The 20,842-nt window shown below is 50.6% G+C and overlaps 1 protein-coding gene across 20 annotated transcripts in view; it reads left to right on the plus strand.

The window, feature by feature from the left end:
• Positions 1 to 20,842, plus strand: part of ARHGEF9 (Cdc42 guanine nucleotide exchange factor 9) — a 218,482-nt gene that overhangs the window by 129,036 nt on the left and 68,604 nt on the right. For all 20 annotated transcript variants that reach the window (XM_064713012.1, XM_064713010.1, XM_064713011.1 and 17 more), the window contains one exon: positions 14,265 to 14,444. In XM_064713012.1, coding sequence (XP_064569082.1) covers positions 14,265 to 14,444 — 180 coding nt within the window. The remainder of the gene's footprint in view (positions 1 to 14,264; positions 14,445 to 20,842) is intronic.

Here is a 20,842-nt window from a genome sequence, read left to right on the forward strand (position 1 = left end):
CCCATGGACTTTGGTGTCACTCCTCAGTAAGGACAAAGCCTCACACTGGGCTGGCTGTGCTCAGCTGGGTGCAGGAGGGAAATCCCAGCCTCTCCCTGCCCTGTCCAAGCAGGGAACAGCAAGAACCATGGCAATTTGGGCATTGTGGGGGATGGATCAGATACCCAGCCCAGGAATGCATCACTTCCATCCAAGAGCTGCTCCTGGAGGTTCCTTTCCACCAGAGGCTTTGGAGGTGTGACTAAGGGGCAGGAGTAGGGTTAGGGTCCCTGAGGCTCCTGGATCATTTCTGAGCTGAAGCCAGAGCAGCACTTGCATTTACCCATTCCTTCCTGGCACTCCATGGTGTGGTGGCATCCGGTCAAAGGTTGGGTTTGATGACCTCAGAGCTGTTTTCCAGCCTTAATGATTTGGTAACTCTGTGACTGTGAGTTCTCCTGGGTCCAGGGCTATCCAGCTGCTGTGAGTGACCAATTTACTGCCAGTGCTTATCCCAGACATGCAGGAGGAGAGAGCCCAGGGCAGGCAGAGCTGTGCACAGGGAGCCAGGGAGGATGAGCAGAGCCCTGCTGTTCTCATGGAAACCACTGCAGGTTCTGTAGAGCAGGCAGTGGGACAGGCCAGGGAAAGGGCAGATCTTCCACAACAGCACAGCCAGGGATGAGCTTCACATGGGCTCTGCTGCTGCCAGTGCTTCTGGGGTGAATCACAGCCCAGAGGAGCTGCTTCCCGCCCAGGGGCTGCCAGGCATTTTATACACACTCCATTTGCCTTTCCCTCAGCTTGGACAGTTGAGTTTTTTCAGATTTGGGGTTTTTTAAGCTTAGGTGTTTTGAAGGTAACATTTTGGTTCACCTCTGGAGTTGCCATTTGCCTTCTCTGTAGCAGGTTGTGATTAGTGATTAATTGCACAGGACATGTTGTGACTCCAGCCCGTGTCCCGGGGTGCTTGTCGCAGCAATGATGCACTGGGTGATTACTCACTCCCCTTAACCTGACAGCTGTATTTCTTCCCCTGACTGCTTAATGACCTTGGCCAGGTACGTGCCTTGTGTTTTGTTGGAGGGCGTTGGGGATGTGCAAATTTTTCTTTCCCTTGCGTGACCTTCCTCCTGCCTGGGTAAGAGAAGGGAACTGTTCCATGAACAGATGGAGCGTTATTTCTAGAGGAAGGTGGATAACGCAGGAAATTATTCATTCAAAACCCCTTCAGACAACTCAGATGTTTGCCCCGAGAGAGTGTTGCAAATCCTAGTGCAAATACCTGCTCACACAAACTGTCCAAGTACCTTGAAAATTGCTTGTGAATGTGGAAGTCATCCAGTCCCAGAGCAGAACAGTGCTGGGGACTTAATTGAGCCATTAAGGAAATTAGGAATAAGCAGGATTTTAAGCAGTAGTTACAGAAGAGATATTTTGTAAGCCATGTGTAGGCAGGTTAGACTAAAAAAGGTTGTCAAGTCATAGCAGGTAAAGAAGCATAGTGTGCAAACCAATCTGGGGATGGATAATTCACTGCTAAAAGCAGCAAGGTTTGCTGCAAGTGGTGCTTGGCTCTTGTTATTCCTTAATGAATCCAATCTATTAGCCAGGGAAAACATCATGTTGTCTTGAAAAACAAATCATATTTGGATGCCTCTTCCCCTGCATTTGTACCATTTTAACACGAGCACGCTAATTATGCTGTGGAGATGATTTTGTTATGGCAGAAATGGAGCTGAGTTTGCAGCTGTAACTGTGGAGCTCTGGAGTGCTGGAATAGGTACATGGGGAGAGATGCCTTTTAATTCCATTGCCTTTCTCTTTAGTATTTGTATCGCTGTGATTCAGGGTGTTTCTGCTCCCTTGGGTGCAGAGGCAAAGGCCCAACTGTGGGGGCCCAGCAGCCTCCAGGCTCCCAGGGATGCCACAGGAATGGTTTGAGGAATAGTGTCCACGGCCCAGCTTCTACACAGATGGCAATGGGCTCACAGATTCCCAGGCTTCCTGACATGTTTCCCAATGCACAGGGAGCTGCATGACTCATATTGCTCCAGCTCTGGTCCTTTCGGATGGAAATTATACTTTTAAATACATTCTGTGATTACATGCAGGGCGATGGGCTCCTTTGGAGGAGCTGGAATTTGAGCCATTAAGTTGAGTGGCTGCCATTACATCCCGTGTTTGCCAACAGATAATACACAGACATACTTCATCTGTGACAGCTCTGCCCTCTAGACTTTGAATAGAATTATCTTGGTGCAGAGCTGATCTCTCCAGCACCATCCAGGTGCAGCAGGCAGCAAATGTGGCCCCTGATGAGGTGAAGTGGGACAGGGAAGGGACAGCACTTGCTCATGTCCTGTGCAGCATGACCTGGAGAGAGGGGAAAGGGACAATTACACAATGGATGGTGTTGTCTTGTATATCAAGAGTTCTATTATCATTATAGTGCAAGGGTCCCATATCACCAGAGCTTTGTACCTCCTTGACATTTCTGGTAGGCAGCTCCTCTAAGCACGGACTCTTCCTAGTCCCTGCAGCAGCCATCTGACTCCAGATGCCACCAATCCACTCTTTTATACCACTGTTCTTATCAGCTACAGGTGTGGCCTGTTAACATCAGGCCTGCTCCTAATCTTTAGTAATTGCTCCAGCTGCAACTCATTGGGGATAAGATTACGTTCTATACCACCTTCATTTACCCATAGTGTGTCCCCCTACAGGATGAGGTGACACTGATGTGTCCTGGTGGAGTCCCTGCCCATCCCACACTGATCTCAGGGTGTGGGGCTGTGCAGCAGCTGTGGGGCTGGGCGATGGGAGCAGGAAGATGGGGATGCTCGTGGCTGTTCTCACTGTGCCTGCATTGCTGCTGGCTCCTGAGCAGCCCAGGGGGCTGGGGGGGAACTCCTGGGTCAGAATGTGGTGATGGCTTGGAAAAACCCCTGATCTGACCTTTCTATCCTGTGGCAGTGCCATCCAAGCCCAGCTGAGGTACGAGGTTGTAGCCAGCCTTGAGTTACTCCTGTTGAAGGGACAGCTTGGCTGTTGTCCATGAAAAGTGAGAAGCCATCAGCCATGACTTCATTCATGGCCAGGCTGAGCTGAGCAAAGCAGCTTAGAGGTGGAAGGCTGCATTTCCATCCCTGTGCTGATCTGGCCAGTCCCTGTAAGAGGCTCAGAGGATCCCATGGCAATCTGCAGGACCATCCCTTGCCTCTAACGAGCACCCAGTCATTACTGTGGTGTTGTGAGATCCCCAGGATGAGGTGAGAAATGAAAAATTGACTCCATGTTCTCAGAAGGCTGATATATCATATCATATCATATCATATCATATCATATCATATCATATCATATTATATTAAAAAAAATAATATACTAAAACTATACTAAAGAAAAAAATTCCATTAGAAGGCTATAAAAGAAAAAAATAATAAAAAACCCATGACTGACCAGAGTCCCGACACAGCTGGACTGAGATAGTAATTAAATTAAAACAACTCACACATTAGATAAACACTTCTCCAAATCACATTCCAAAACAAGAAAACAGGGAGAAGCTGAAGCTTCCCAGCTTCCCAGGAAAAGAAATCCTGGCAAAAGGATTTTTCATAAAATATCACAGTGATAATTCCCTTCCTGTAATGGCAGCCTTCCCAGCCAGCACTGTCCCCTCAGCTTTTAGGAGGCAAAAATGATGGGAATCAAAACATGATATCAGATCCCAGCTGGAGTGTCACTGTTGGAAGCCAGGACAAAGGTGGAGTGTGACACAGCCCTGCAGTGCCACCCCTGTGCTCTCCATTGCCCCAGGTGCCCCTGTAAGAGGCTCAGATGATCCCATGGCAATCTGCAGGACAATCCCGTGCCTCTAACGAGCACCCAGTCATTACTGTGGTGTGTGAGGTCCCCAGGACGAGGTGAGAAATGAAAATTTGGCTCCATGTTCTCAATGGCCTTGCAGTGCCACCCCTGAGCTCTCCATTGCCCCAGCTGGAGGGCAGGGTTTGCTCTGGGAGAGCTCAGGGCTCTCCAGCTCTGGGTGAGGCAGGACATGGGCCAGAGTGTCCTGGGAGAGCCAGAGGAGGCCACAGGCTTTGGCTCAACAAGAGGCTCAAGGGAGAAGCTGCTTTGCTCAAGTCCTGCCTGTTTGCCCTCCCAGAGCTGGGGATGGAGGGTGAGATGATCTGTGAGATGTGGTTGGTGTGAGGACCTGAGCTGTGCCTGGCTGGGTTTGCTGTGCCCTTGCTGCTCATCCCTGTGCTTCCTCAGGATACCCATGGCTGCTTTTTGGTGCTGGAATCCTGGAAATCTGAGGATGATTTGTGGGGTTTTTTTGAATAATTGTCATGAATATCATCATTTTGGTGGCAAAAAGCTTTATCTGGCCATTTCTCCTTCTGGGTGCTCATCCTGGTTTTTCCTTTTGCTGCTGGAAGTGGAATCAATGGGATTTTTCACTGGGTGGCTCTGGTTTGCTGGATGGGCTCTGCTTCCCCCTGGGAGCAAAGGCTCTCACTGCCCCTGCAGTCACCCAAAAGTGCTGATTCCTGGGGCCAGTGTTGCTTCTCCAGCCATTGCTCCTTTTGTGCTTCCTTTAATTAAATTTCTGTGAGCTCAGGGTCTGTAAAACGTTTGTAGATGTCATTGCCCTCCTCTGCCAACAATCCCCCCCTGGACTTTGTTAGATGGGAGCTGCAGGGACTTACCCTGAGAAGCCAGGAGATGAGAACAGCAAATAAGGAGCCCAGGTGGTGAATTTAATCAGTGTAATACATTCATCTGGACTTTAATCCAGCCTGGGCATTGATTTGCACTAATAACAGCCACTACTTTTTAAGTTCCAAGTTCTCAGTACTAAAAATATCCTTTTTTTAATATTATCATGTTGGCCTCTTACTGCAATACCAATATATGCATTATTGAGGATTCCTGGGGATGTGTTTCATACATTGTGGTCCAACATGACACAATCCAGGCCTCTGCTTCGTTATCAAATGGGGTTTTAGAGCACATGGCAGTGACTCAGTCACAAAGGGGCTCTTGCTGCTGCTTCCCTGTCCCTGGCCATCCAGGAGAGGTGTTCCTGGTTTGTATTCCTAGTCTTGTATTTGAATTCATCTCCTCCCATGATTTTCAAACCTGGCCAGCTGTGTCAGCTTTTAGAGGACAGAGTATCCCCACAGAGTTTAGTGAGTTCTGCTCCTGCCCCTGTATTTCCCTGGGAGCTGCTGGCTCTGGGTGAGGGCAGTGGCTGCTCTGGGGGCCCCTGGTGTGTCTGTGCCGTCCCTCCTGGCTTAGCTGTGTGTCACCAGCTTTGCCTGGGAGCTGGCACACAGATCCCACGTCTGGGATGAGCAGATCCATGTGTTGTTCCCTTTGTAGGGAGCTGTGTTAAATAATTCAATCCCCTGGGAGTCATTGGTGTGATTTTCTCCTTAATTCCTTTCTGCTTTGGAAAATTCCATGTCCAGAGTAACAGGTGATGTTCATTTTAACTTAAATATCCTTTCAAAGGAGGGTTACTCTTGGTTTCCTCAGAGCAATGACAATTTTATCTCCTCTCCTTGCAAACACCATTTAGTCAGATGAACTCAGTTTTCCCACAGTGTGCTCCGTGGCAGGGAAGTTGTTTGCTTTCCAGTTCAAATAAGGACAGGTTTTCGGGGTAAAATGAGCCTGAGTTTGGCATTCCTGACACTTCCAGTCAAGTCTTGGTCATCCCTGGAGGGGTTTTGAGTCTGTGGATTGGCTGCACCACGGGCATAGGGGTGCTCAGGATGGTGTCTGTGCTATTTGTCCACGCTGTGTCCCTCAGCCCTGGGCTCAGCATTCCCCAGCAGCATCTTGTCCTTCTCTTGTCCTTCCCAGAGCTGAATTTAGAGCTATTTAGTAATATATTTCTTTAATAACATTCTGTTTGCTTATCTGCCTTACTGTGCCCTTTGGGTGACAGAGAGAGTGCCAGGTCCCTCCTGGTTGTTCATGGTGCCCCAGTGTTACTGGGCCCAGTCCTTGCTGGGCTGGTCCTGGGGTCTCTGTGCTTGAGATGACCCCAAGTGTTGGAAAGTCTCTTTTTCCCAGCCCTGAGATTGAAGAAGGAGTCAGGATTCTTTGGCTGTTGTTTATTCTCTGTTATCTGTAACATTCTTTCTCTGACCCTCTGAGGTCTGTCTGTGGCATACTGACTGCCCCAGAGGTGGTGTTATCTTTTTATACTAAAAACTCCATGTACTTTATTTACAATAATTTTCCAATACCTATCACCTATGTTAGACAGTCCATCTCTACTCTAAACCATTCCAAAAGTGCCACCTTCACCCAGAAGAGGGAGGCTAAGAAGACGAAAGAAGGATCAGGCACACCCAAATCCCTCCACCTTGGCTTCTAAAAACCCCAAAATTCTACTTTTCTACCTTGTGACAAGCTAACTATCATTCTACTTAAACTCTCATGGCTTGTAAATCTTCACACAAAATTGATAATTTTCTGCATGGGCCAAAATCAAAGGCACAAGTGTTTTTGACTCTGTGCCAAGGTCTCTGAGCCCCCAACCAGGGGCTTGAGCAGAGGGCATGTCCAGAGGGATGTCCTGGGTTCCAACAGGGCTTTGTGGAGCTGGGAGCACACCTTGGGAATCCTGGCTGCTCCCCACCCAGGCTGCATCCACTGAGGCTGGGCTGGGTGTAAATCAGAGCTCCAGCCCCCTGCTCAGGAGGGATTTCAGAACATCTCCAGGTCTTTGAGGCTGTTGTGGCCTTGGCTTGGGAATGTCAGGAGTCCCTTCTGGGGGCAGGAGGCTGGGATCTGTGGGAGTATCGTAGGTTTGGCTCTTGGAGGGTGTTTATTGTTTGCTGCTGAGGGCTGCAGTGAGGGATCTGTGCTGACAGCCCCTGCCCACAGCCCTGGCAGCTGCCCTGGCTCTGCTTGCTCAAGGTGCTGCTTGCCCTGGAGCAGTTCAAACTTGGACTTCCAGCCCCAATCTCATCATTTATCTGAGTTAAAAGATGATGGCAAGTGGTTATTTGTAATTACTCTACAGGAGAGATATGTCGTGCGGCAAGGGGAGGTTGATGTGCCCCATGCACAGGAGGGCTTGGGGAACAATTAGGGTGACATATGCTCTGTCCCAACACCTCACACCTGCGTGGGCTGTGCTTCCGTGGGGCCCCTCTGCCTCCTCACCACCTTCCATTCTCCTCCTCACTGCTGCCAGGCTTTTACTCAGCTCTCCATCCATGGCCCTGCCTTGTGGCTGCTGTTATTAATAGGAATGACATGGGCAATAATCACAATAAGGTGGAAAATGAGACTAATGTCATCCCCTGGGCTCTGCTGCTGCAGCCTAGCTGAGGCCAGGTGATTTCCTATCTGCCAGGTGAGATCTTCTCAAGAAAATGGAAATCAATGAATAACAGAACAAGCCAGTCCTTAGGAGCCTTTCTGTCTGTACTGACTCTCCACATAACATAGAGATAAATGAAAGATAGATAAAGCTTCCAACCGAGTGTGGCAGCCTTCCCAGAATGTGGGATATGGGAGACTCTCACTCCAATCAGCCTCTTTCAGCTGAAATCCAGTCATTAGTTAAATTCATCAAGGGGCTTGAAAGCAGAAAGGGAAATTCTTTGACTTGTGCTTAACCTTTGGGTGATTGCACCTCTTGAGAGAATGAGCAAATCAAGTGGAGCTGCCCTCCCCTGTGTTTGTGAATGAGCCGTGGGGCCATTCACCGAGATTGGGCATTATTCACTTTGTATAATTCCTGACGAGAGGTTTAAAAATAAACACACCATCAAAGGGACTCTGGGGAGATTATGCAAGAGCAGAGTGCAGCGGGATGGGCTGGGGGCTGTTCTCCTGTGCTCTGCTCCATCCGCTGGGCAGCCCTGGCCTGGCAGGGAGGAGCAGCAGCCCCCGGTGTGGGGCTGGCCCCGGGCATGCCCTGCTCCCCTCCTCACTCCGTGGGCACGGCTGTGCTGGGAGTGGATGGCAGTGGGTGCCAGCAGGGCTGGGGGGCTCTGGGATGTCCCAGCCCCTGCAGAATGCTGTGTTGGTGCCCCTGAGCAGTGTGAGCGCCTCCCCTCCGGGATCACCCTGCTCTCCCTTGTTTGGGCTCTGTGCAGCCCTGCTGGGCCCTGTCCTTCCCCCCAGCAGTGGTTCCTCTGAACACCCTCTGTGTATCCTTCTTTGAAGCTGTTTTGGCTGCCTCCATTGTGGAAGGGCCGGTGAGCACAGTGTGGGAAATGCTATTGTGGTTTTACAGGGCTTTGATGTTGTCTGAACAAAGGGCAGCTCTGTGCAAGAACAATCTGAGCAAATGGCATCCACTCACCACATTTCTCCCTCCTCCCCTCACAGCCTGCTCCTATTCCTGCATCCTGCTCCCGTGGAGGAGGACACAGTTTATGTAACACAGATTTGAAAGGGAACTACTCAGAGCTCTCATTTTTTACTGTTACAACTCTACTGATGCAGTAATAAATGATCTAATAGAGAAACACTTGCCTGCCTTAAAGACTGTTCATATTCCCAGAGACCATGGTGCTGGAAACTTTGAGGTTCTTGAAGTTTTCTGAGGAGATGGTGAATGATGATAGATTTATTTAGGGTTTTTTTGTGAATGTGGCTCTTCATAAAGTGCATTTTGGATTCTTGAGAAGCTCTCTGCTGAAAAGGATCTTGGAATCTTGTGGGCTTGCAGTGGTTATTTATCCCTGAAAGAAGAATGGACAGGTGAGAGTGGTTTGAATGGCCCTTTTGTGCACATTTCAGTCTCCATGGACCACTAAGCCCCTGATTTCTTCTTCAGGCTGGCCCATAAGAAGCCAGCAAGTGTTGGTGTGTTGGGAATATTTAGCAAAACGTTGCAGTAGTGGCTGATTTCACTCAAAGATGTTTAATCCTCGACTGCCTCACTGCTGGCAGGGGCTGAGGTGGAGCAGATGTTCTTGTCCATTTGTGCATCCTGGCTTGGGAAGTGAGCAGAGCCAGGGAAATGCTCCAGATTGGAGGCAGAGGCTCACCCATTCCCCAGAATAATCTTCCTGTTGGTTCTGTCATGTGCAGAGTCCCTCTGCAGGGGCACAGCTGGGTCATGGCTCGGGATTTAAACCCTGCAGTGGCCTGGTTCTGTAAATGTGCTTTGGGAAGCCCTCCTAGGTGGTGTTCCTGGGCTTTTTCATCAGGATGTGCTGTGGATACAGCTGGCAGAGGCATTCCCCTTCCCTTCCTCTCCTTTGGCTCGTGTGGATTTGCTCCAGTAGCAGGGTCAGACAGATCCCACCAGCTCCCGTAACAGGGACCTGCTCCTGTTACTCCTTTTATTCTTCATTTTCCTGCTTACTTTGATGGGGGCATTTATCTGATCTTGATAAAGGTGCCACAAAGGCATGGCCAGAAGAGAAAGCTGTAAAATCTGGAGTCAAACTTCCACTTTTGAGCACCTCCTTTTTATTCCTTGGAAGCTCCTGTGTGGCATTAATGACACCTTAAAGCCCTTTGGCATTGCAAAGTGCAAGGGGAGAGTGAGGCAGTGGGGATCTTGGGCCAGATGGACCTTTCTGAGCTCTCCCAGCCCTGGTGAGGACAGAGTTCAGCATCCCTGGCACGAGCTGGCAGAGCTGGGGCCTTGCAGAGCCCCCTGAAACCCTTTTTACTCTTTGTTGTTGTTGTCACTTTATTTTGGCAGCACCTCTAATGTAATTCTGGATTTCCAGTGGTCACGTTCCATCCTGGAAATGCCACCAGACAGGAAGAGAAAGCAAAACTCTCCCAGCCCTTGAGCAGCAATGGTTTCCTTCATTTCCTCGGGCTTTGCTGTTGTAAAGCTCTCACCTGTTGTGCTGGGGTGCTGGCAGTGAAGGAGCATCTCTAGAGGGAGGGTTTGTCACTGAGTTCTTGCAGGTTTGCTGTGGAAACCTCTGGGGGAAATCCTGGGAAGGCTGAGCTGGTCCTGAGCTGGTTCAGGGATCATCCCCCCTGTTCTCAGCTGTGCATGGAGTCAGACAGAGCCTGGTCTTTTTGCCCTTTTTCTTTTCCTCATTAAATCCATTGTGCTGTGGAAGTGGCTCCTCCTCTCTGTGCCCTGTGTTTGTTGGGCAGTGCCTGGTGCCCACCCCACACAACATCCCAGGAGTTCATCTTCTCTCCTGCCCACTGAGAAGGTTTTCCTGCACCCCACAAAGTGCTCTGCAGGCTCCTGCACAGCAGCAATCATTGTTCTCAGCTCTGTAGATCCCAAATGCTCCTGGGCATTGCTGCACTCGTGTTATGAGGTGAAAGCATTGAGGAATTTTCTCTTTGGGCTCTTTACTTTGAACAAGCAACTGACAAGAATAATTGATTTTAAGAGGAAGTAGAACTTCCACCTGGCAGACAGGCAGTGTTCAGGGGATGTCACACTGAATGTCCTTGTCACCTGCTGCATTTCTTCTCACTGCTTCTCTTTTCCTGTCGGTAGGACACTTTCCCAAATATCTAAGTTCCAATTTTTGTAAATTTACAAGGCTAAGATTTTGTGAATTCCTCAGAGAACATAACTATTTCCATCAACCTTCACCCTTCAGAAATTTGTTCTGTCTGGGACAGTGTGCTTTAATATTTCACTGTTCCTATAGTGATCATTATTCTTTAATTCCATTCTTTGGTTTTGGCAATGGCCAAATCGTAGATGGGATGAAGATTAAGATGTGGGAAATGCAAACTTCTGCCTCAGCCAGTTAAACACAGAGTGAATTCTAGGGCATGATTCACCTGGCTGGAAGGTAGGTTGCTGAAATAGCCAGGATGAATCACACTCCAGATGTGTTTCTTTCTCTTCACTGGCTATCAGGGAGTCCAGATGTCTCCCTCAGCTGCAGTGTGGGAGAACCTGACTTTATGGCAGAGAAGTTCTTTCCAAGGATTTCTTTGGCTGAATATCTCTGACCACAGCACTAAGCTCAGCCTTGAAGCCAAGAGACGTGAACTTTGTGCAGTGAAGAGCTCCTGTGTTGAATTCTCTGAGAAAATAATATTTCATGCTGACCTTTCTCCAGTTTGCCATCTCCTGCTGCTGCAGATGTCAGGTTCTGTCTCCATAACCCTGCCCTGAGAGAGCTGGATGGCTCCATGGATGCAGCAAGATGTCTTGCAAGATAAATTAAACTGGATCTTTTAATTTGAGGCCCTGACATTCTCTCAATGGGCTCAGCACGTGGCATGGCTGGAGCTCCAGTTCTCGCTGTCCTTTTGGTACAGGCTGAGCTGGATTTGTGTTCCAAAAGGGCAAGGCTTGCTTGCAGGATTCCTGGGATGTGGATCCCTTCCCTGAGCTGAGAGCAAGGGCCAGGGCTGGGCAGGGCCCTGCTGGCACTGATCAGTGAGAACCAGGGACTTGGAGCCTTTCTCCTTGAGATCAAGAACACCTTGCAAAGCCCCCCCAGCTCCTGACATCCCCTGAAAGCACCTTCCAGGCCTGTGTGTTCACAGCACAAAAGGGCTGAGGTGTGACCCCTGTCCCTGTGTGTCTCCTCAGAGCTGGGATTTGTGCCTCGGGCTCGGCAATGGATTTTTGCAAAGTAGGCTGGGAGGGTTTGAAGCACAGTGCCTCTGAAGTTTGGGCTCAGTGACGTTTCTGTGGCAGTTTGTGCCCAGAACTGGCTGTGTGTGAAGTGACAGCAGAGTCTCTGTCAGCTGGAGCAGAAGCAGCAGGAACACGGCTCCTGCGTAATAGCTCTGTTCCTGGTTCCTCATCAGTGCAGAAGGGACCGAAATACCCAATGGCATTAACAAAAGGAACAAGTGTCAGGCCAACCCCGTTCATTTTTTGACAAGAAAACTGATTTTCCAGCCAAAGAGAATGTACTCTACAGGATTTACTGAGAGGAGCTGAGTGCAGGATCCCTGTGAGCCACGGGTGGGAGGTGGCTGTGGGGAAAGGGGGACATGTGAGGCATTACTGGGAGATCTCTGTGACACTGCAATAAATATTTCATGCTATTCCACAAATCTCTGGTAAGGTCCCTTTGGGAATAGTATTTGCAATTCTGGTCATCTGTGTTCCAGAAAAATGCAGGCAGGGAATGTGGAAGCCTGAAAGGGCTGGTGAAGTGCCTGGGGAAAGGAAAAGCTGGGGGCTGGAAGGGCCTTACCTGGGAAACCAGACCTGGACAGTGTCCATAAATATGGCAGAGGGGAAGCCCTGGGGAAGGAGAAGAGCTCAGTCCTGGCACAAGAACAGATAAATGGTACCTGGTCTCAAATGTATCGTGGGGTTTCTTCAGCCCTGAATTCTCATCCCCTCCAGATCTGTCCTGGGGGTCTCTGTGCCTTAAACTGATCCTTATTTATGAGACCATCCAGGACCCCTGACTGGGAGCAGAGCAATGGGTTGGGAGGAGGCACTGAAACACCTCTGAGCATCCAGCTGTTGCACTGGGGTCACAGTCAGTCTCTGTGACTGTAACTTCTCCAGATGTGGCTCTCCTGCTTTGCTGAGCCAGCTCTGGGGTGATCTGGGGGTCCATCACCATCTGACTGCAGCTGCTGCTGGTTTGGAGGGACCCTGTGGTGCCCAGCTGCCTCCAGCTGTGTCTCAAAAGCCCAGATGTGGGATGGCGCCTCAGTGAAGCAGGAGGTGCCCTCAGCCAGGAGTTCAGCCATCCCCTCAGGGCTTCTTCTGTGCCTGGTCCAGGACCTTGTGAGGCTGGTGTGGCCAATCCCCTGTATGACACACAAAGGGGACAAAGGTTTCTTCTGCAGCTGATTTTGAATTAGAAGGGACAATTTGTCAAAGTGGAGGTGGGAGGAGCACAGCTTTGCTTTGCTGCCCTCTGAGTGGATCTGTGTGGGTTTGGAGGATGAAAGGCACTGCCAGGTTAAGCCTTGTAGGTCTGGCTGCTTTGTGTGGCTGACTCCACAACTGCAGGGCTGGGACTGCAGCTCCAGCTGTCCCAAAGCCAAGGAGATCAGAGTTGTAAAGGAGAGCCAGCCCAAGGCAAATGGTAAATGAGGCCCTTTAATCTGTTGACTGGATTGTCTGGATGGCTTCAGTGTTCTGTGTTGATGCTGAGGACCTGGAGCTGTGCTGAAAGGTTTCCTTGAGGTTCTCACTGTGCAGGCAGTGATTATCAGGGGTTTGGGGATGCCAGACTTGCATTAGGAGCTTCTCCACTTGCACACCCACAGTGAGGGGTTATTGTCTGTGTGCCTGTGTTCCTCCCCCAGCTGAGGGGGCTCTCAGAGCCTCACCACAGCAAGGTCTGGAATGGCCACAGGGTTGAGCTTTGCCCCTGTGAGCTCAAACTGGGACTTGGAGGCAGCCCAAGTCCATGGTCAGGGTGTCTCAGTGGCAGACTAATGAGACCAGGATGGCTCTGATTAGCACATGGGGAAAATCTGTGTTTGCTGGGGCAGCCTCGGTGCTCAGCACAGAGTGCCTGCAGTGGGTAACACATAAACACAATTTATTGCTCTGTTAAAAGCACACAGCTGTCACTCAGAGGGGCAGGGGTGTCCTGGCTGTGGATGGTGGTGTGGAAGGCACCAGTGCTGGGATGTTCCCTCCTGCCAGCACAGAGCAGGAGTTCCATGGCTGTCACAGAGGGGACCTGGACTGTGCTGGTGCACCTCTGAGGCTCCATGAGCTCCACAGAGATGCTCCTGAGGTCCTGTCACACACCAGGCTGGCCTCATCCAGTGTCCAGGGCCCACAACCTGCTCCATGCAGCCTCTCCCCACAGCCTGGAGCAGCAGGATTGCCCTGGGCTGTGCTGCAGGCGGGGCTGGGCAGGTCAGCAGTGTGTCACAAGTGAGGGGTGTCAGTACATCACCAGCACTAAAACAGGCAGCCTCCAGTTTCAAAAAAACCTTTCTAAATATGTGCACTAACTTTCAAAAAACCCTTCTAAATATGTGCACTAACTTTGAACAAACCCTTCTAAATACGTGCACTAACTTTGGTTGGATCTGCATGGAAAGCCTCTGACATTTCAACCAAAGTGAAAATTCCTCTGCAGGACACCATTGCTTGTTTTTGGGCATTGCACATTGTGTCAGTGGAATTGTCCCTGGCAGATGTGCCTGTATGGAGTGGGAGGGGAGGTGCCAGGCCTGGGGGACACGGACACAGCACCTGGAGCTTGCCTGGCATGGCTGGCAGCAGGATGAGGGCAGGGCAGGGCAGGGTGGGGCTGCCATGGAGATGTGGTTTGGCTGCGAGCTGTGCTGCTGTGCTGCTGTGCATGTGAGGGGCTGGGGCTGCAGCCATTCCCTGACTGTGCCTTTCTCTCCCCAAGCTGATCAGTGGTGGTTCCATTGTCAGTGCTGAGGCAGTATGGGATCACGTCACCATGGCCAACCGGGAGTTGGCGTTTAAAGCAGGAGACGTCATCAAGGTCCTGGATGCTTCCAACAAGGACTGGTGGTGGGGTCAGATCGACGATGAGGAGGGATGGTTTCCCGCCAGCTTCGTGAGGGTGAGTGATTTTCTGCTTTTTACTCCCTAAGGAACCCCTGCCCATGCTCAGGGATTCCTCTCACTCAGTTTTTACTGTGTTTGTTCTCACTGATGCTGATTCTCACTTCTTTGCCTGCTTTCTGTCCAAAACATGGGCAGCAAAGAAGGTTTCTGCTTGCTGCTGCCTTTCCAGCACACAATTGTTTCCCCTCTGATGGCCAGTGCCAAGAGGGAGAGATCCATGACTGGAACTGGAGCTGGGCTGCCCAAAAAAGTCCATGCTGTTACTATGGCCCAGGATAACAAATTGTGTTTGGTATTTTGGGTATACAAATTGTGTTTGGGATTTTGGGATAACAAATTGTGTTTGGTATTTTAAGTCTGACCCTGGAGCCAATGGTGGCAACAAGTCTGGAAAATGGATTTGTGTCATGTGTGATTGAGGTGAAAACCTTCTTGCAGAAACACTCTCACCTGTGTCACTGACACTGTGCTGCAGCTGGAAAGGCTGAACAGAACAATCTCATTTTGTTTGCTTAATTTAAACACTGAAATATTCTGGGCCAGTTTAACCTCTCAGTGCACAGACCAGTGCTGATTTCTTTGTGATTCTGGGGAAAAGATTTAACAGCCCTTTGGTCTGGTGTCACAAACAAACAGTCTGCAGGAGGTTTAAGAATAGTCTGGAAAACACTGTTCTGTTTTTTTAAAAACACACCAGAAAAACAAATGAACCAGTGTCTTTAGGGCCCCAGCCCATGGATCATGGTCTTGGCTGAACTCCCCATCTCTCCCTACACTTTGCAAAGGCTGGGAAGGTGGTTTTAGAAACTGGGGAACAAAGGGGAGAGGAATCAGTGAATCTCAGACAAATGTCTGGAACAAATCCTGGATGCTCATCCTTGGTGCTGAGGGTCAGAACAGCCTGACCAGGCAGGATTCTTGCCTGTTCTGTCCAGTATTCCATCAGCTCTGCAGGAGGCTGGCTTGGCTCTTCCATCTGGGAATCACTTGTTGAGGGCAGCAGGGATCGGACACCTGCCCTTTCCCCTCCCAGAGGGGAGCAGTGCCTGGCTCTGCTGCCTTAGTGAAAATTAATATTTAAAAACAACAGTTCTGGTCATTTTGTCTGCAGGTCTTGAAGGGAGGCTGGGGAGAAAGATTTGCCCCTCAGGTTTCCAAAGCAGCTGAATAAGGAATGAAAGAACTGCGAGAAGAGCAGATGATCACTCACATCATGAGCAGGCTGCGTTTTTCTCTGTTGTACTTTGAGCCCTGCTTTTTTAAGATGATGCCAGAAAACGGCCTGATTTAGCCTGGGTGGTTCTAGTTTTACTTGCAAAATAATTGCTTTTCTTTCTATCTGTATTTCTCTTCTGCAAGCACAGAAGGAAAAGGGAGCAATATGTTGCATAGAATATGAATAGTATTCAAGTGAGGGATGTCAGACAGAGCAGACAGGTATAAAGCCAAATAGGATTAATTTCAGGATATTTCAGACTTCAGGCCTCTTGTAAGTACTAACAGGAGTGCAGGAGAAGATCACTGCACAGTTGGGCTCCTCTCAAAGTCCTTTGAATCACTTCTGAGGACAAAACTGGGCTGGGAACCCAGTTTGCAATGAGCTGTCTGACGCTTCTGGCTCTCCAGCCAGATCATCTGAAAACCTTTGGCAAAGCATTTGGCACTCACGAAATCTCATAGCAGGGAACTTCACATTTGCAAGTGGAGAGGAAAACAGGAACCTGCTGATTCCCTTGGCCTCCTTTACATGACAGCCAGGGGTGGCAAACAAAAAGGCTCCTGAATTCCCTGCACACACAGCAATTGTTGTCTCCCTGCTCACACCTGCACTAATCCTCTTAGTACCTTGGGGCTTGGATAGAAGGAAGGTGGGGAGAGGAAACCACAGAGGGTTGGGAGCTCAGGAACTTTCAAGGAGAAATTGGATGGATAAAGCAATGTTTATCTGGGAGAAGAGAAAGCACAGCACAGGAGAAGGAAAATTTGGAGCCAGCAGGGAATGGTGAATGGTTTCTGCAGGGAGCTGCTGCACCCAGGGAGAAGGTCATGAACACCCCTAAGTCAGAAAGGTGGATGAGAACTCCAGAACTAAATTTAAGACCCAGCAACAAGCTGGGTTTAGACAGGTGAAGGTGTCTGGTGTATTTTAGTGCCTGTTCTGAGCACACTGGACACCCACAGGGCACAGCTGTGGTGGCTGCACTGTGCCTTTGAACATCCTGTCAGCTCCCAGTGCTCTGACAGGTTGGGAGGTACAGCTGAGAAAAAACAGCAGGAGTTTCAAACAAGATTTCACATTCTGGTGGTGGAAATGCCACTTTTCCCCCCTCTGTGGATGGCAGAGCCTTGGGCTGTCTGTACATCATGGGCTCCAGATGAGTTTTTGCATAACCAGCACATTGACACTGGCTCAGAAAAGCAGGCTCAGTGTTGGGAGGGATTTACAGCACAGAATTACAGTCCAGGGCTGCCCATGGACCCACTGTTGTACCTTGAGGTCTCCTTCAGAAAGCACAGCAAAGTTTTGATTGCAGAGCCTCTCATCAAGGCTCCAAAATAGCCCAGGTGAGACACTCCAAACACAAGAAATCAAATGGCTTAATGTTTGGGCTCTGACATATTTCCACTGCAAGAGAAATAAAAAGAGTAAAGCTTATGGATGCTGTGCAGTGGAATCTCTCCTCAGAGACATGGCAGAGTGCCCCTGTCCTGGGCAGAGAGGGGGATTTATTCCTGTGTAGAGCTCTCCTTGGTCTCTTTGGATACCAGACTGAGCTTGCAGAATATATTTCTTCTCACTTCAGCAATGCTGAGTCTCCTTTCCTTATGTTGCTAAGCCAAGGTAAAGAGCAAAACTGGGGCTGAGGAGCTTTTACTGCAGCTTCTTGTGGTGCCTGGTGACTGAAGAGGGGAAGAAATGGCCCTGCCAAGGAGCAAGGAGGGGCTATAAAACCCTCATGGTCTCCTCTTCCAGGAGAAGGTGCAGGGGTGGAGAAGTGCAGGGGTGGCAGTGCTCCATGTTCTCTCTCACCCCTGCCTTGGTTCCCCCAAGTGTTGTAATTTTAGATTGATTTTCCTGCTGAAAAGCTGCCTTTGACCCACTTTATTTTCTGCTGCTAAAGGAGAAGTGCTGGATAAATTGGAGTGAGCTTTTAAAGCACTGTGGAGAAGGAGACTCTGAGCCCAGAGCCTGGTCCCAGTGCCTGGCAGCTCGTGCCTTTACTGGGCAGGGGGGTTTAGCTCTGTGTTGCAGGTGTAATTCTCCATTTTGCTGCCCCATCTGCTTCTTTTTGCCTGTAAAATCTGATTGTATCTTGTTGAGCTCATCACTCACCTGCTTTCCCCCTCTGCAGCCCTTGCATTAGCATTCCCTCAGAGCCAGGGCCATCACATTTCCCAAAGAAAGAGGATGGAGCTGCAGTCAGAGCCTTCTGAAGGAGATTAGATTCTCCTGTGGCAAATCCAGCTCACATATAGCTCTGCTGGAGGCAGGGCCCACACAGGCAGCACTGCTGGGGACAGGCTGAGCTGCAGAGTTTGGGGTTCCTAAAAGCTTAGGAGCACCCCAGGGCTCCCTGTGCCACCTGCAGCCCACACAGGGCCCCAGAGGGTCACACACTGTGCCCTTCCCTGGACAGGCTGGTTTGGAGGGGCTAAACCAGAGTTTGGAGGGGCTAAACCAGAGTTTGGAGGGCTAAACCAGAGGTTTGAGGCCTTTCTCTGAGTCAGGCAAAGCAGGCAGGAATCTGCACAGCCCCTCCAGGCACAAACCTGCAGAGCCCCTTCCCTGGGCCTGCCCTTCCTCAGCCTGGCAGGGCTCTGAGGGAGCTCTGAGCTGCTGCTCTTCCCTCCTGTGTGCCAACATGGCTTGGGCTGTGGGAAATGGGGGGCTGAGCCCTGATTCCTGGGGTTCTGATGGAGCACATGCAGTTTGCTGCAGTGTCCAAGCAGCTTTTGGTCCCTGCTGGAGCTGCAGCCCCTGGGAATGTGAATTTGGATTTTAGGGAGAGAGGACAGGGCCTATTCTCTGGAGCTGTTCTTGTTCCCCTTTAGGGATACAGAGCCTGAAGCTGTCCCTACAGGATCCCCTGCTTTCTCCTTTCCCGAAATGACTAAAGGGTGTTTCTCAACTGGGTAAATGGAATTTCTGAGGCTGGGAATGAGAGTTTTAGGGAGGAGAAGAGCTGAAGAGGCTTTGCTAAAGCTGGGGGCAGTTGGAGGGAGGAAAGAGAAGAGAGCCTGTGGGCTGGAAGGTGTGGAGGGCACCGAGGCTGGGGGCAGATTACTGAGGGAGAAATTCAGGCTGGGGAAGAAAAGAGTGGTGGGGCCACGGGAGGTGAAAGCACCTTGCTTCAGCTGCCTTTCTTCTGCTGCCAAATGTGCTGCTCCCTGTCCTGGAAGAGGATGCAGGAGATGCTCTGGGCTTCCCAGCAAACTGCATCCACATTCCCAGCCCGGGAGACAACTAAATAAACTATTTAGTGCAGTACAACAGGACAGGGCTGGGGATGGACAGGGCTGGGGATGGACAGGGATCAGGGTGTGACACTGCACAGGGGTGTGACACTGCACAGGGGTGTGACAGTGCACAGATGTGTGACAGTGTACAGGGTGTGACACTGCACAGGGTGTGACACTGCATAGGGTGTGACACCGCACAGGGTGGGGATGTGACACTGCACAGGGATGTGACACTGCACAGGTGTGTGACACTGCACAGATGTGTGACAGTGTACAGGGTGAGGATGTGACACTGCACAGGGTGTGACACTGCACAGGGTGTGACACTGCACAGGGTGGGGATGTGACACTGCACAGGGTGTGACACTGCACAGGTGTGTGACACTGCACAGAGATGTGACACTGCATGGGGGTGTGACACTGCACAGGGTGAGGATGTGACACTGCACAGGGGTGTGACACTGCACAGGGTGTGACACTGCACAGGGGTGTGACACTGCACAGGGGTGTGACACTGCACAGGGGTGTGACACTGCACAGGGTGTGACACTGCACAGGGTGTGACACTGCACAGGGTGTGACACTGCACGGGGGTGTGACACTGCACAGAGTGTGACACTGCACGAGACTGCAGACAAGGACACAGCCCTGGAAGCAGGCAGGGAGGCAGGACAAGGAGCAGATCCTGTGGGAATGGAGCTGCTCTGCTGCAGGGCAGGGTGGAGGCTGGATGAGAGTCCTGAGGCTCTGTGCTTCCATGGATTTCTCAGGTTATTGGAGCCTCTGGCACTGTAACCCCTGTCCTGTACAATCCAGATTCCCTGGGATGGCAGCAGCTCTCTGAAGGATGTGTGTGTGTCATTAATCTGCCACATTAGCTAATTGGGAGTGAGAATCCAGCATGGCACATTATCTCTGGTTGTGTCCTTGTGAATATCCAGTGGCAGCAGGTTAATCATCCAGCTGGCTGCTAACATGTTTGCTTTGTTGTGCTTTCTGATCATTATGAGGTGATCAGGCCTTGGTGCCTGTTGAAGGGAAAAGTCCTCTCCATCCAGTGCCTGCACTGAGCAGGGTAAATCTGCAATGATTGAGGGCAGTGCTGCTGGCCCAGTGCCATTTGGGTAAAGCTGCAGGCTGATAAATTGTATTTACAGAAATTTTATATCATAGAATCACAGACTGGTTTGGGTTGGGGGGGGACCTTAAAGCCCATCCAGTGCCACCCCTGCCATGGCAGGGACACCTCCCACTGTCCCAGGGTGTCCCAGTGTCCAGCCTGGCCTTGGGCACTGCCAGGGATCCAGGGGCAGCCACAGCTGCTCTGGGCACCCTGTGCCAGGGCCTGCCCACCCTCACAGGGAACAATTCCCAATTCCCAATATCCCATCCAGCCCTGCCCTGAGGCACTGGGAGCCATTCCCTGTGTCCTGTCCCTCCATCCTTGTCCCCAGTCCCTCTGCAGCTCTCCTGGAGCCCCTGCAGGCCCTGGCAGGGCTCTGGGCTCTGTCACACCCTGTCCCAGGTCACTGGATGTGTCAGGCACGCTCTGCCCTCAGGGAAGCTCTGGTGGCTCTCCCCATGGAAGGCTCTCCTTGCCCTCCACGTGCCTGAACAGATTTTCCAGGAATCTTCTCCTTGTGGGCCCTGGGGTGAGCCTGCCTGGCCTGGGGCTCCCTGGCTCTCCCTTTTTTCCTTTCCAAAGGATGTCACTCATGGGGAACATGAATAAGCACAATGCAGCCACCAGCTCTCCCTGGCTCCCAGAAGTGCTCCTGAGGGAAAAGGGCCTTTTTTCTGTGATTATTTTACTTTTATCTGCCTCTGCAAGTTCTTGCATTACACAAGAGCTGGTCATGACTTCCCAATTAGGGTTGAATTTTGGAACAGGACTTGGAGCCTCATGATAAGTCTGTTCCTCTCCACATGGAG

This window comes from Zonotrichia leucophrys, chromosome 4A (assembly GCF_028769735.1).
Source record: "Zonotrichia leucophrys gambelii isolate GWCS_2022_RI chromosome 4A, RI_Zleu_2.0, whole genome shotgun sequence".
NCBI lineage: Eukaryota > Metazoa > Chordata > Aves > Passeriformes > Passerellidae > Zonotrichia > Zonotrichia leucophrys.